At 30.1% G+C, this 15,000-nt stretch overlaps 4 protein-coding genes across 5 annotated transcripts in view; 1 reads left to right on the forward strand and 3 right to left on the reverse strand.

Moving 5' to 3' along the window:
* The first annotated feature begins 3,221 nt into the window (after positions 1-3,221).
* LOC119606113 (odorant receptor 59a-like) lies at positions 3,222-4,445 on the forward strand. Its single transcript, XM_037959497.1, has 2 exons — positions 3,222-3,976; positions 4,037-4,445. Exons 1-2 carry the CDS (start codon positions 3,222-3,224, stop codon positions 4,443-4,445), a joined length of 1,164 nt encoding a protein of 387 aa, XP_037815425.1.
* Positions 4,446-6,996: 2,551 nt separating this feature from the next.
* On the reverse strand, positions 6,997-8,253 carry LOC119606114 (odorant receptor 33b-like). Its single transcript, XM_037959498.1, has 2 exons — positions 7,511-8,253; positions 6,997-7,405 (listed from the first exon to the last, which is right to left on the reverse strand). The coding sequence occupies exons 1-2, from the start codon at positions 8,251-8,253 to the stop codon at positions 6,997-6,999; spliced, it is 1,152 nt and encodes a 383-aa protein (XP_037815426.1).
* Positions 8,254-9,959: 1,706 nt separating this feature from the next.
* The window catches only part of LOC119606115, an 11,074-nt gene continuing 6,033 nt past the window's right edge, over positions 9,960-15,000 (reverse strand). Inside the window, 3 exon segments of the mRNA XM_037959500.1 lie at positions 9,960-10,388; positions 10,447-11,230; positions 14,494-14,831. Coding sequence (XP_037815428.1) covers positions 9,980-10,388; positions 10,447-11,230; positions 14,494-14,831 — 1,531 coding nt within the window. The 3' untranslated portion in view covers positions 9,960-9,979.
* Positions 13,919-15,000, reverse strand: part of LOC119606095 (odorant receptor 59a-like) — a 42,174-nt gene continuing 41,092 nt past the window's right edge. For both annotated transcript variants that reach the window (XM_037959481.1, XM_037959482.1), the window contains exons 2-3: positions 14,394-15,000; positions 13,919-14,327 (exon numbers count right to left, since the gene is read on the reverse strand). The exon at positions 14,394-15,000 is cut by the window's right edge and continues 186 nt beyond it. In XM_037959481.1, coding sequence (XP_037815409.1) covers positions 13,919-14,327; positions 14,394-15,000 — 1,016 coding nt within the window. The remainder of the gene's footprint in view (positions 14,328-14,393) is intronic.

Consider the following 15,000-nt stretch of genomic DNA (forward strand, 5'->3'; position numbering starts at 1 on the left):
TTATTATCTTTTTTTTATTTGTAGTTATTGTATTCCCTACCTTTTAATACAGCGACAACAACTACAACAATACTTGTTTAGTTATATATGTGTGTAGTATAATTTCTTATCATATCGCTAAAATTAAATCATTTCGGAAAAAAATCTATAAACAAAAAGTAGACCCAGACCGAAAATGTCTTCGGAAGTAACAGCGCATTTTCCGCAATATGTTGTTGTTGTTTTATTGCTCTGCTGCAGAGAATGTGTTGCTACTGTATTTTTCTTTCTTTTTTCCATTTGTTGTCATTGTGGCTGGGGAGCATATCTGCATATTTGCTGCGTATTGTATTTGTTTGTGTATGAGTGAATGAATGCGTATGTTTGTGGAGTAAAAGAAACCCAACAAAACATGGAGGTTTAGTTTAAATTGTAATTGTCATTCATTCAACAATTTTTATTAAAAGTATGAATAGCCAAGAAAACTTTTAAATGAATTTTAGAATAATCGACAAAATTCAAACTTATTCCCTTTATGTTTGCTGGGTTATTGGCACTAGTAAATTTTTAGCAAACTGTTAAATGTAATAAATCTATTGTTTTATTGCATTATGTGGTTGTTGTGTTTGTTATTCTACAAACAATATTTGTTGTCATTTATGCAGTGGACTCACAGGAAAAAAAAATTAACCAACATATTTAGTACAACTAGACAGACGGACAGAGAGTGTGTGGCAGACAGGGAAACGAAATAACAGTCTATCAAAATACCTTCTGTTTAAATTAAGTTCAGTCTGTACAAATTTAATAAAAATTTGGCCTAGTATTTGAAATGCAAAAAGAAAATCTTGAGGTCTCTGACACCATAATACTATGGTGTTTCTGAAACTTTAAAATAAGATAACTTGAAAACCTGATGTTATGTGTGAATTCTGATTCAGATTTAGAGCAACTCAAAGTTTTCAAATTTATTGGTCTGTGTAATTCAATAACTTATAACTAATACAATCTGCCATATAAATTAACCAACAATAAATAAGGCAACACAATAATAAAAAGAATTTCCGCATATTTGAGCTCAATAAAATTTATTTTGTAAGATATAAAACGTATATATCAAGTAATGATAAGATAAAAACTTCAAAATTGACACACAGCTCTGAACAAAACACATATGAAAATGTTAAAATTTATATGTAATTTTGTAAATGGAGACAAACATTTGTGTATCTGAACAATGTAATAATCGTTATCTTGATTATACACATACATGCATCTATAAACCATCAGACAGACAGCCATTCATTGGCAAAATGATAAAATGTTTCAATGTACAATAAGTACATATTATGAAATACATAACAACGCTATATTCATTAAAACTATACGAAAGTTAAATTGTACAATATTCAACCCTACAGTACTGCTATATTAATCCATATTTCAAAGCGTTTGAGAGGGTATGATGACATTGTGCCCTTTTAGTGCCGGTAATTACTTTTCTCGATATATGTTGAGCTTTCTCAGTGATCGGTTGGCATCTAAAAAGTTTATGATGATGTTAGGAATAACTCTAGGGTCTGTCTTTATTATACTCCATTTCCGAGACTTCCAAACCTCTGTTGATCTATCTATTTCTCAGTTGATCTAGATATAAATAAGAGATAGATAAGTAGATATATAGATAGATAGATAGATAGATAGATAAATAGATAGATAGATAGATAGATAGATAGATAGATAGATAGATAGATAGATAGATAGATAGATAGATAGATAGATAGATAGATAGATAGATAGATAGATAGATAGATAGATAGATAGATAGATAGATAGATAGATAGATAGATAGATAGATAGATAGATAGATAGATAGATAGATAGATAGATAGATAGATAGATAGATAGATAGATAGATAGATAGATAGATAGATAGATAGATAGATAGATAGATAGATAGATAGATAGATAGATAGATAGATAGATAGATAGATAGATAGATAGATAGATAGATAGATAGATAGATAGATAGATAGATAGATAGATAGATAGATAGATAGATAGATAGATAGATAGATAGATAGATAGATAGATAGATAGATAGATAGATAGATAGATAGATAGATAGATAGATAGATAGATAGATAGATAGATAGATAGATAGATAGATAGATAGATAGATAGATAGATAGATAGATAGATAGATAGATAGATAGATAGATAGATAGATAGATAGATAGATAGATAGATAGATAGATAGATAGATAGATAGATAGATAGATAGATAGATAGATAGATAGATAGATAGATAGATAGATAGATAGATAGATAGATAGATAGATAGATAGATAGATAGATAGATAGATAGATAGATAGATAGATAGATAGATAGATAGATAGATAGATAGATAGATAGATAGATAGATAGATAGATAGATAGATAGATAGATAGATAGATAGATAGATAGATAGATAGATAGATAGATAGATAGATAGATAGATAGATAGATAGATAGATAGATAGATAGATAGATAGATAGATAGATAGATAGATAGATAGATAGATAGATAGATAGATAGATAGATAGATAGATAGATAGATAGATAGATAGATAGATAGATAGATAGATAGATAGATAGATAGATAGATAGATAGATAGATAGATTAGATAGATAGATAGATAGATAGATAGATAGATAGATAGATAGATAGATAGATAGATAGATAGATAGATAGATAGATAGATAGATAGATAGATAGATAGATAGATAGATAGATAGATAGATAGATAGATAGATAGATAGATAGATAGATAGATCCTTAGATACACAGATAGATAGATTTCCTTAAAAGGGTTGCAATTGAAAGTCAAAAAAAATATTTTGTAATTAATAAATATTTCATGTTGATAAAATTTCTTAAACATCTAATAATTATGACACGCATGGCATGTCTATTGAAAATTGTTGGTGTTAAATCCAACACTTTTAAATTAAATGTTATAATAATAATTGTTGTCTCAATAATTTATAAACTAATTAACAACCATTAATTACTTTAAAAGCCCAACCTATTTTAAAATACCTAAAATGAAAAATACAGGTTAAAAAAATGGATAATTTCCATCAATTAATACTTATTAAAATAAAAATCAAAAAAACTATTATAATTAGTCTTATATAAAAACTAAGAATCTCTTCAAATAAAAGTTTAGTTGAATTTCTAAATCGCAGTAAGCAACATGAACATAGCTCTGCAGCAGCCTTCACTACAAGGAGAAAAATCCTTTCATCTACATTTCTTTTTCTGGCGTATTCTGGGCAATTCACCTGGCAAGGACTATCGTGAACTCTATATAATCTATTCGATTTTCATCAATGTTATCATTACAATTGGTTATCCTTTACACTTGATGATTGGTCTATTTGAAAGTAAAACGAAATTTGATATTATCAAAAATTTGGCCATCAATCTGACATGTTTGGCCTGTTCCATTAAAACCTTTGCTATATGGTTGAAATTTAAAAATGTGCGTCTTATTTTCGATATAATAAGGAAACAGGATAAACGTATAAACAAATCGAAAGATGAATACGAATACTACAAAATGGTGGTATTTCCTTCATTGGATAAAATAATGCTAATGTTTAAGGTGCTATTTATGGGTGCAGGTCTTACTTCGGAAGTGGCTGTATTAACTAATGGTTTTCTGGGCAGTTGGCGTTTAATGTATCCCGCTTTTTTCCCCTTTGATCCATTTGCCAATCAGTGGTTGTATACCTTGGCTCATGTTTATCAATTTTTTGGAGTTTCCTTTCAAATTCTACAGAATTTGGTAAATGATACTTTTGCCGGCATGCATATGGCTTTGTTAAGTGGTCAAGTTCATATTCTTAGTATGAGGGTTTCAAAAATCGGCTATGATCCCAAAAAGAGTAAAGAAGATAATAATCGTGAGTTATTGGAGTGTATACAAGATCACAAGGATTTATTAGAGTAAGTTTAGCTGTTAAACAAGTGGTAGGAGTTTTTAAAACAATTTATTTCTTTTTACAGATATCGCAGAAAATTAGAGGAAGTCGTCTCTCAGTATATGTTTGTTCAGATCCTTTTCACCAGCATTAATATGTGTGTAACCATAGTGTTTCTCATTTTATTTGCTCGTGATCCTTTCACTTTGATTTACTATTTTATCTATTTGATTTGTATGCCGGCGGAAATTTTACCCGCCTGCTATTATGGCACCATAATGGAATTTGAATTTCAAAATTTATCTTATGCCTTGTTTTCCACCAACTGGATGGATCAGAGTATAGAGTTTAAGAAAAATTTAAGAATTTTTGCCGAACAGGCTAATAAACCATTGTATTTGATGGCCTGGTTGGTGCGCATCAATATGACATCGTTTTTGTATGCCTGTAAAAATGCCTATTCTCTGTTTGCGGTTGTTATGAATATCAAGTGAACAAGGAGATTTATATGAAATCGAACGTTTTCGGAATGTAATAATATTGTTTTAAGTAAAATTGTAATAAAAAAAATATAACATGTAGTATTTTTTACAAAAGTATGGGACATGTGTCAATAAAGAGTTCTCCTCAAAGGACTGGTCCAAAACTAATTCAAATACAAATATAGGAATAACATACTCCATGTAACATTGCGATGTCCTAGGTGTGGACCACGTTATCCTTCCATGCATTACAAACTACTCCCTTTAGAGTGTGATATTTAGAGTCTGATATTAAGAGTCTGATATTTAGAGCCTGATATTTAGAGTCTGATATTTAGAGTCTGATATTTAGAGTCTGATATTTAGAGTCTGATATTTAGAGTCTGGTATTTAGAGTCTGATATTAAGAGTCTGATATTTAGAGTCTGATATTTAGAGTGATACTTAGAGTCTGATATTAAGAGTCTGATATTTAGAGTCTGATATTTAGAGTCTGGTATTTAGAGTCTGATAGATAGAAGATAGATAGATAGATAGATAGATAGATAGATAGATAGATAGATAGATAGATAGATAGATAGATAGATAGATAGATAGATAGATAGATAGATAGATAGATAGATAGATAGATAGATAGATAGATAGATAGATAGATAGATAGATAGATAGATAGATAGATAGATAGATAGATAGATAGATAGATAGATAGATAGATAGATAGATAGATAGATAGATAGATAGATAGATAGATAGATAGATTAGATAGCTCGATAGATCGATAGATCGATAGATCGATAGATCGATAGATCGATAGTTCGATAGTTCGATAGTTCGATAGATAGTAGATAGATAGATAGATAGATAGATAGATAGATAGATAGATAGATAGATAGATAGATAGATAGATAGATAGAAGATAGATAGATAGATAGATAGATAGATAGATAGATAGATAGATAGATAGATAGATAGAAGATAGATAGTAGATAGATAGATAGATAGATAGATAGATAGATAGAGTAGATAGATAGATAGATAGATAGATAGATAGATAGATAGATAGATAGATAGATAGATAGATAGATAGATAGATAGATAGATAGATAGATAGATAGATAGATAGATTATAGATAGATAGATAGATAGATAGATAGATAGATAGATAGATAGATAGATAGATAGATAGATAGATAGATAGATAGATAGATAGATAGATAGATAGATAGATAGATAGATAGATAGATAGATAGATAGATAGATAGATAGATAGATAGATAGATAGATAGATAGATAGATAGATAGATAGATAGATAGATAGATAGATAGATAGATAGATAGATAGATAGATAGATAGATAGATAGATAGATAGATAGATAGATAGATAGATAGATAGATAGATAGATAGATAGATAGATAGATAGATAGATAGATAGATAGATAGATAGATAGATAGATAGATAGATAGATAGATAGATAGATAGATAGATAGATAGATAGATAGATAGATAGATAGATAGATAGATAGATAGATAGATAGATAGATAGATAGATAGATAGATAGATAGATAGATAGATAGATAGATAGATAGATAGATAGATAGATAGATAGATAGATAGATAGATAGATAGATAGATAGATAGATAGATAGATAGATAGATAGATAGATAGATAGATAGATAGATAGATAGATAGATAGATAGATAGATAGATAGATAGATAGATAGATAGATAGATAGATAGATAGATAGATAGATAGATAGATAGATAGATAGATAGATAGATAGATAGATAGATAGATAGATAGATAGATAGATAGATAGATAGATAGATAGATAGATAGATAGATAGATAGATAGATAGATAGATAGATAGATAGATAGATAGATAGATAGATAGATAGATAGATAGATAGATAGATAGATAGATAGATAGATAGATAGATAGATAGATAGATAGATAGATAGATAGATAGATAGATAGATAGATAGATAGATAGATAGATAGATAGATAGATAGATAGATAGATAGATAGATAGATAGATAGATAGATAGTAGATAGATAGATAGATAGATAGATAGATAGATAGATAGATAGATAGATAGATAGATAGATAGATAGATAGATAGATAGATAGATAGATAGATAGATAGATAGATAGATAGAATAGATAGATAGATAGATAGATAGATAGATAGATAGTAGATAGATAGATAGATAGATAGATAGATAGATAGATAGATAGATAGATAGATAGATCGATCGATAGATAGATAGATAGATAGATAGATAGATAGATAGATAGATAGATAGATAGATAGATAGATTTTCCGCTCCAAAACTTTATTTTTAAATTCGCCTAATCTTTTTATCGACAAAATTTTCACCATTCTCTTTAATGAAATTTAAAATGATACCTCTTATTAAAGAATATCTTTATAGGTTTAAATCACAATTGCAAAACAACATCTCGTGGCTGTGCTCACAACTAATATATTTAATATAAATCTAAATCTACAACTCAAGTGCTAATAATAAAAAACTCCACTTTCTCGCATAAAATTTACTTCATATTCATTATTAAAGCAAAAATCGAATAAGCGTTTTTACACGCAAATATAAACGAATCCAGATTGAGATAAAACAGCCAGGCGGTGATATACAAAGGTTTCTTAGTGACTTCGGCAAAAATCCTTAAATTTTTCTTAAATACTTTATCCTGTTCCAACCAGTTAGAAGTGAATAGAGAATAAGTTAAATTTTTAAATTCGATCTCAATAATAGTGCCATAATAACACAATGGCATAATTTCCGCTGCCTTTGAGGCAAAATAAACAAAATAATAGATCAAGGTAAAGACATCGGTTGTAAAAAGTATTAGAAAAACCACTGTAGCACACATATTAATGCTGGTGAAAAGTATCTGAACAAACATATAGAAAGAGATGACATTCTGTAGTTTTTGGCGATATCTGTTAAGAAAAATAAAATATGTTTTGGGGTTTTAATGTTGTTTTAGTTTTAACTCCATTGCAACCCATATATGCACCATATTTATCGTGCTTACACCTACTCACTTCAATAAATCCTTATGATCCTGTATACAATCCAATAATTCCCGATTATTGACCATTTTTGTTTTCTTTGGGTCTCTACCCAATTTAGCGACTCTCATACTTAAGGTATGCAACTGACTACTTAATAATGCCAAATTCATGGTGGCAAAGGAATCAGTAATTACATCTTGTAGTATAATAATTGATGCACCAATAAATTGATAAACATGAGCCACAAAGTATAAAGTCGAGTTAGCATATGGATCGAAAACAAAGTAAGCGGGAAACATTAAACTCCAATTCCCCAATAAACCATTTACCAAGACCGACAATTCACCAAACACTCCAGCAGTTGTGTATAACATGATAAACATTTTAAATATACGATTCGAATCTCTTAAAACCATTTGATTAAAATAGCGAGTCTCTTCTTTATCCGAAGAAATACGTTTATTCTGTCGCATAATTATATCCAACATATCTTCTATATTCTGAAATTTCAACCACATAATAATGGTTTTAATGCTGCACAATAATACCGTTACCACCACAGCTAAATTTTTTATAGCATCATATAAAGTCGAACTCATGATTAGACCAATTATCAAATGTATTGGATAAGCAATCGTCACCATAATATTCAAGATTACAGCATAGGCTATATAGAGCTGACGATATTTTTCCGTTGGCAAAAAGCCCAATATGCGCCAGCCTATAAAATGAAAGCGAAATATGGTTTTCGCATCCCGAATAGTGGTCGTCATGTTATTTTATTTCGGTGTTGCTTGTCCGCGTCGTTTTAATGATTGAAGTTGAAACTCTCAATACCTTGCTAAAAATATTATATTCTACTTTTGCAGCTCTTGTATGAGGTTATTAGCGAAGTTGCTATTGTAGTTAGATGAGAATTCTAAAATAGAATAATAGTTTAACAAAAATATCCAAACAGTTCCCTTTAACCTAAGTTACCAGTCCACGAATTAAATGTCTAGAGTTTAAGAATAAATTGGAATTTTTGACTAAAACTTTATATTTAAAATTAAACTGCATTTCGTTAAAGAAAATGTACCTACCTTTTATAACGCAATTTAATGCGTAAGTAACATTAACTGCGTTTACTGTTTATGGTCCTAAATAGTGAAGGTGGTGGTAATATTCTTATTATGTTTAATTCATGGGAAAATTAGAAATAATTGCCACATTGAAAAAGCTTTAATATTTATTATCCAGATAGATAGATAGATAGATAGATAGATAGATAGATAGATAGATAGATAGATAGATAGATAGATAGATAGATAGATAGATAGATAGATAGATAGATAGATATAGATAGATAGATAGATAGATAGATAGATAGATAGATAGATAGATAGATAGATAGATAGATAGATAGATAGATAGATAGATAGATAGATAGATAGATAGATAGATAGATAGATAGATAGATAGATAGATAGATAGATAGATAGATAGATAGATAGATAGATAGATAGATAGATAGATAGATAGATAGATAGATAGATAGATAGATAGATAGATAGATAGATAGATAGATAGATAGATAGATAGATAGATAGATAGATAGATAGATAGATAGATAGATAGATAGATAGATAGATAGATAGATAGATAGATAGATAGATAGATAGATAGATAGATAGATAGATAGATAGATAGATAGATAGATAGATAGATAGATAGATAGATAGATAGATAGATAGATAGATAGATAGATAGATAGATAGATAGATAGATAGATAGATAGATAGATAGATAGATAGATAGATAGATAGATAGATAGATAGATTGATAGATAGATAGATAGATAGATGATAGATAGATAGATAGATAGATAGATAGATAGATAGATAGATAGATAGATAGATAGATATATATATAGATAGATAGATAGATAGATAGATAGATAGATAGATAGATAGATAGATAGATAGATAGATAGATAGATAGATAGATAGATAGATAGATAGATAGATAGATAGATAGATAGATAGATAGATAGGTAGATAGATAGATAGATAGATAGATAGATAGATAAATTGACTCAGGATCACTTTCTGAGTCGATAAAGACGTGTCAGTTCGTCCGGCTAGCTGGCAGTCCATATAAACCTTGTGTGGAGCTGTTTTCACGACGACATAGTTGATTCTCTGTAGAAATCGGCACAATTAAGTTTTAAATTACCTAAATGATATTACTGATTTGTAATAATCTGCTCTCACTTAACCCTAGATACCCCATAAAAATTTTCCTTTAGGGAATTTCATAATTGACACCAGTATCGCAATTTTTCTAAAATTATAAATTTCCCAACTTCAAAATAAATCTCTCGTGACTGTGCTATCTACTTACAATATTTTTATTAAAAAAAACATTTAACTAAAACTATTGCTAACCATAAGTGTACACTACAATTATTGTGCTAAATAATATCTATTAAAATCTCCACTTTTACGTCCAATATAAAGTTCACTTCACATTCATTATTAAGGCAAACATCGAATAAGCATTTTTACAGGCAAATATAAACGAATCCAAATTGACATAAAACAGCCAAGCTCTAATATACAAATGCTTTTTGGTGGCCTCGGCAAAAATCTTTAAATTTTTCTTAAATACTTTATCCTGTTGCAACCAATTTGAAGAGAATATGGCATAAGTTAAATTCTGAAATTCCCTCTCGATAACAGTGCCATAATAACATACAGCCATAATTTCGGCAGCCATCGAAAGAAAATAAACAAAATAATAGATCAAGGTAAAGAGATCGCTGGTGAAGAGTACCAAAAATACCACGGTAGAGCACATATTAATGCTAGTGAAAAGTATCTGAATAAACATATAGAAAGAGACCACCTCCTCCAATTTTTGGCGATATCTAAGAATAATAAGAGAAACAATTAATGAAAGTTTTTATATTATTTTATTATACTCACTCCAATAAATCCTTATGATCTGCTATACAATCCAATAATTCTTGATTATTTTTCAATTGAGACTTTTTGGGGTCTACAGCCAATTTCGTTATTCTCATACTCAAGCTACGTACCTGACCACTCAATAAAGCCAAATGCATGGTGGCAAAAGAATCATTGACTATATCTTGTAGTATAAGAAAGGATACACCTAAAAATTGATAAACATGAGCCACAATATATAAAGTTGTATTAGCATAGGGATCAAATATAAAGTAAGCGGGATACATCAGATACCAGCTACCACCCAATAAACCATTTCCTAGAACCGATAATTCAGCAAATACCCCCGCAGCTGTATACAAAGTAATAAACATTTTCAATATACGATCCAAATCTCGTAAAACCACATAATTAAAATAGCTGGCCTCTTCTTTATCCAAAGAAATACGTTTATTTTGCCGCCTTATTATATCCAACATATTAACGATATTCTGAAATTTCAACCACATTATAATGGTTTTAATGCTGCACACTAATACCGTTACTGCTACAGCTAGATTTTTGATTACTTCATATAAAGTTGAGCTCATGATTAGACCTATAATCAAATGTATCGGATAGGCCAATGTTACCGTAATATTTATAAAGATGGCATAGGCTATATAGAGTTTACGATACTTTTCCGTTGGTAAAAAACCCAATATGCGCCAGTATATGAAATGTGAGCGAAATATAGTTTCCACTTGGGGAATTGTGATCATCATTTTGTTTGTTTTTCTTTCGGTAATGCGTGCCCCTGGTTCTTTTAACGAGTTGTATTAAGAATTGAAACTCTTTAACACTTGGTTCTAAAGGTTATAGTAGTCTTTTAATGCATTTTTTTTAAATTTTTGTATAAGGCTTTATAAGGGCTGCCAAGAGTTTATTATAGAAAAAGGGGATTTTAGAATAAAAATAGGAATTTAAAGTTTTAACACCTATTGTAATCCCTTAGATACTAGTAACTAGTTCCATAATAATTCTCTTCCATTAAGAGAATGCAAAAAGCAACCTCTTTGGCAACCCTCTTTCTTTTAATGCATAACATTTACTGCATTTAAAGGTTTATGGTGCTAAATGGGAAAGGTGTTATAATTCTAATTATGTTTAATTTAAAGGGAAATTATAAATAATTGTCTTATTAAATAGGCTTTTATAATTTCTTTAAAATATCTACACTTGCAACACATAATGATCCTAATTATTATAATTTGCCAATAGCTAAAGTTCCAATAAATTCTTTTTCATTATTATAAGTTAACTTTAGCTGAAGGAGACCCATAAGCTAACGGGAAAATCATCTTTGTTTTTTAAACAAATTAAAAAGAGTTATATATTGTTTTTGGTGATAACAGTCTAATGAAAGTAGTTTATCTACCTTTTACTAAAATATACTTTAAAGGTGAGTTATAGCAAGTAAAAGTGCTAAATTTGATATAGTCTTTTCCATAGTATATATTCTAATAGCACAGACCAACAAATTTATAAACCAGAAACCAAAGTAAACATTTCCGAATCCGAATTTAGCCTTAGAATGTATCCATCATATTAAGTTTTCAAGATATCGTGTCATTAAGTTTAAAAAAAGCCTCGTTTTTTGGCCATACTTCAGACGTTATAACAACGAGAAGACATCTTTATTTTTAAAATTTGTTATATCATCTGAAAGTTCAATTTAAGGACTTTAAAATAAAGATTTAAGATCTATTTTAAGTATACTCCTCCTGCTTCGAGATATGTATACTAAAGTATGCTTTCTTCAGACCGTCTGTCTCTGTGTTTCTGCTAAAATCATTTTTGTGAAAACCCCTGATATCTTTGGCATCAAAATCTGCAATAATGCTTTTGAGAAGATCGCTTTTTCAAATTACCAAAATCGGTTCATAAATAATAGTAATATGAGCAAAAATCCGAGGTAACCTCTAAAATATATAATCAGGCATATAGGATGCTGATAGAATGAAATTGTAAAAGGTTGAATTTGTTTGGTACTTTTTGTTTTTCAACTGGTACTTTTTTTCCCTTAATAAAAGGGGACTTTTTCGTTTTTTTTAATTGGTACTTTTATAGGATTCTAATGGAATGAAAATGTATAAGGCTAAACTTTGTGGTACTTTTTTTGTTCTTAAACTGGTACTTTTTGAATCTTTTTTAATATTAAACCTAGAAATATAAATAGAATGAAAATCTATAAAAAGTGGACTTTATGGTCCATGCCCTCGGGGCATGTTTCCTTGATGAAAAACTCCATCTTGGTGTATTGCAATCCCAGGATATAGAGGTGCTACCAATGCCTCTAGTCTGCCGGGATAATAAACTGGTGATCAAATGTATCCTCGACCTTTCCTTGGAATGATTTGTCATGGGGTCTAACCAGAGTGCCATATAATGTGGCACTACGGGTGGCCGGTGGTTGAGCGGGCTTTAAAAGGTTAAGGAATGCACTGGAATGGGTCATTAGTTGATGGGGATTGCATTTTAAATAATGCAATCTTTCATGACATCATAAGGGTGGTCACCTTCCGGTATACCGGAAGATTGATTTCACCTGATGTTGGGGTAGTCGCCCCTTCTATTGCCTTTAGACCAGTGATTGCTTTTTCCTTGTCGGGGTTTGCATTGTGATTGATCCCATTCTGCCTGTCATTTCGCAACGGGATTACTATTGCAAGAGATTAGATAGCTCGAGTTTTTCAGCAAAGTGCTTGTACATGGACCGGCTAAGCCATGTACAAAAATTGCCACCTGAGTTCTTCATAAAAGGATTCAGGGACGTATGGTGGACCGTCTTTAGTCTACCCAGTGGATGAAAGACCACCGTGAAATAAGGCCGTCAAGGCAGGTGTCCTAGTTCTTAGAGAATTTCGCGCGCCTCCACGTGTTCTTTGATGGGCCTCGGCTTCTTGAGTCCTGAGGATTCCACTCTAGTTCCATCCTTGTGATACTATCAAGATTCTTTCTGATGATTTCTAGTTGACAAAGTTCCAAAGATCTGTGTTGTTGAGCCAGAATATCTGGAATATGATTCTGAGGTTTTTATTTCCGTACAACAGAGTTGACTTTACATTAGCATTTAATATACTAAGATTGATTCTTTATACTGAATGTAATCGTCCGAATGTCACTCTCGCTTTCTTGAGCCTATTATTTACTTATGTGCCGCCTTTCGTTTGTCCTCCCAGACTAATGTAACGTGTGAGGTTTTATTCCATCTTCAGCTTATCCCTATTGTGTCATCCCCCAAAAATTCCCCAAAAGTGTTTGATTATTCCCAACAAATGACCAGATCCCCAAACCAAATAATCTATCCCCAATTGCTATCAAAATCTACTAATCTGGCAGCACTGGCTGCTAATTTTTATCTAAAAAATTATCAATACAATTTTTAATATATTTAAATATATATTTTTTTTATTTAAAAGAAAATTAAAATATTAATTACATTTATTTTTTACTTCAAAGTCGATATAAGAGCATATAACGAATATGAATTTTTACAAATCAATAAAAATGTTTTTAAATTTATACTAAAAAACCAGGCATTAAGATACAATGGCTTATTAGAGGACTCGATAAAAATTCGAAAATTTTTCTTAAATATATCATTCTGTTCCAGCCAATTTGAAGTAAACAAAGCATAAGTTAAATTATAAAATTCATACTCCATCAAACTGCCAAAATAACAAACGGGTAAAATTTCACCCGCCATAGCTAAAAAGTACGAGCAATAGTACATCTTGGTAAAAGGATCAGTAGTAAATAAAATCACAAAAACAATGGTAACACACAGAACTACAGTGGTACAAAATATTTGCAAAAACATATAGAAAGATATAAACTCTTCTAGTTTACAGCGATATCTAGGGAAATATAAAACAAACAAAAATTGAATATATAATAATTTATTTAGTTTTTAATAAACCTACTCCAACAGATCCTTATGATCTTGCACACACAGCAATAATTCCCGATTATTTTCGTCCTTGCTTTTCTTTTTATCTCTGCCCAGTTTTGAGACCCTCATACTTAAAGCATGCAACTGGCCACTTAGTAAAGCCAAATGCATGGCGGCATACGTGTCGTGTACAATATTCTGCAAAATATGAAATGACACGCCTACTAGTTGATAAATATGTGCCACAATGTATAATTTTGTGCTGGCAAATGGATCAAAGGGAAAACTGCCGAGGTACAATAAACGCCAACTGCCCATTAAACAATTTATTAACGTCGATAACTCGACACACGAACCTGCGACAGCACACAATATTAGAAACATTATAAATACGAAACGTACATTCTTAAAAACGACATTTTTATAATAGCGGGCTTCATCTCTGGCCAAACATATACGCTCATCCTGCCTTCTTATAATATCGAATAAATTTTGTATTTCGTGAAATTTTAGCCATATCACTAGAGCTTTGGTGGTGCACACAACACAAGTCAGATTAATGGCCAAATTTTCGATTACATCCGAAATGTTGTTACTTTCGAATAGACCAATCATCAAATGCAATGGATAACACACTG

This window comes from Lucilia sericata, unplaced genomic scaffold, assembly GCF_015586225.1.
Source record: "Lucilia sericata isolate MDLA Ls3-8-SP2 unplaced genomic scaffold, ASM1558622v1 Contig000551F_arrow, whole genome shotgun sequence".
Taxonomy (NCBI): Eukaryota; Metazoa; Arthropoda; class Insecta; order Diptera; family Calliphoridae; genus Lucilia; species Lucilia sericata.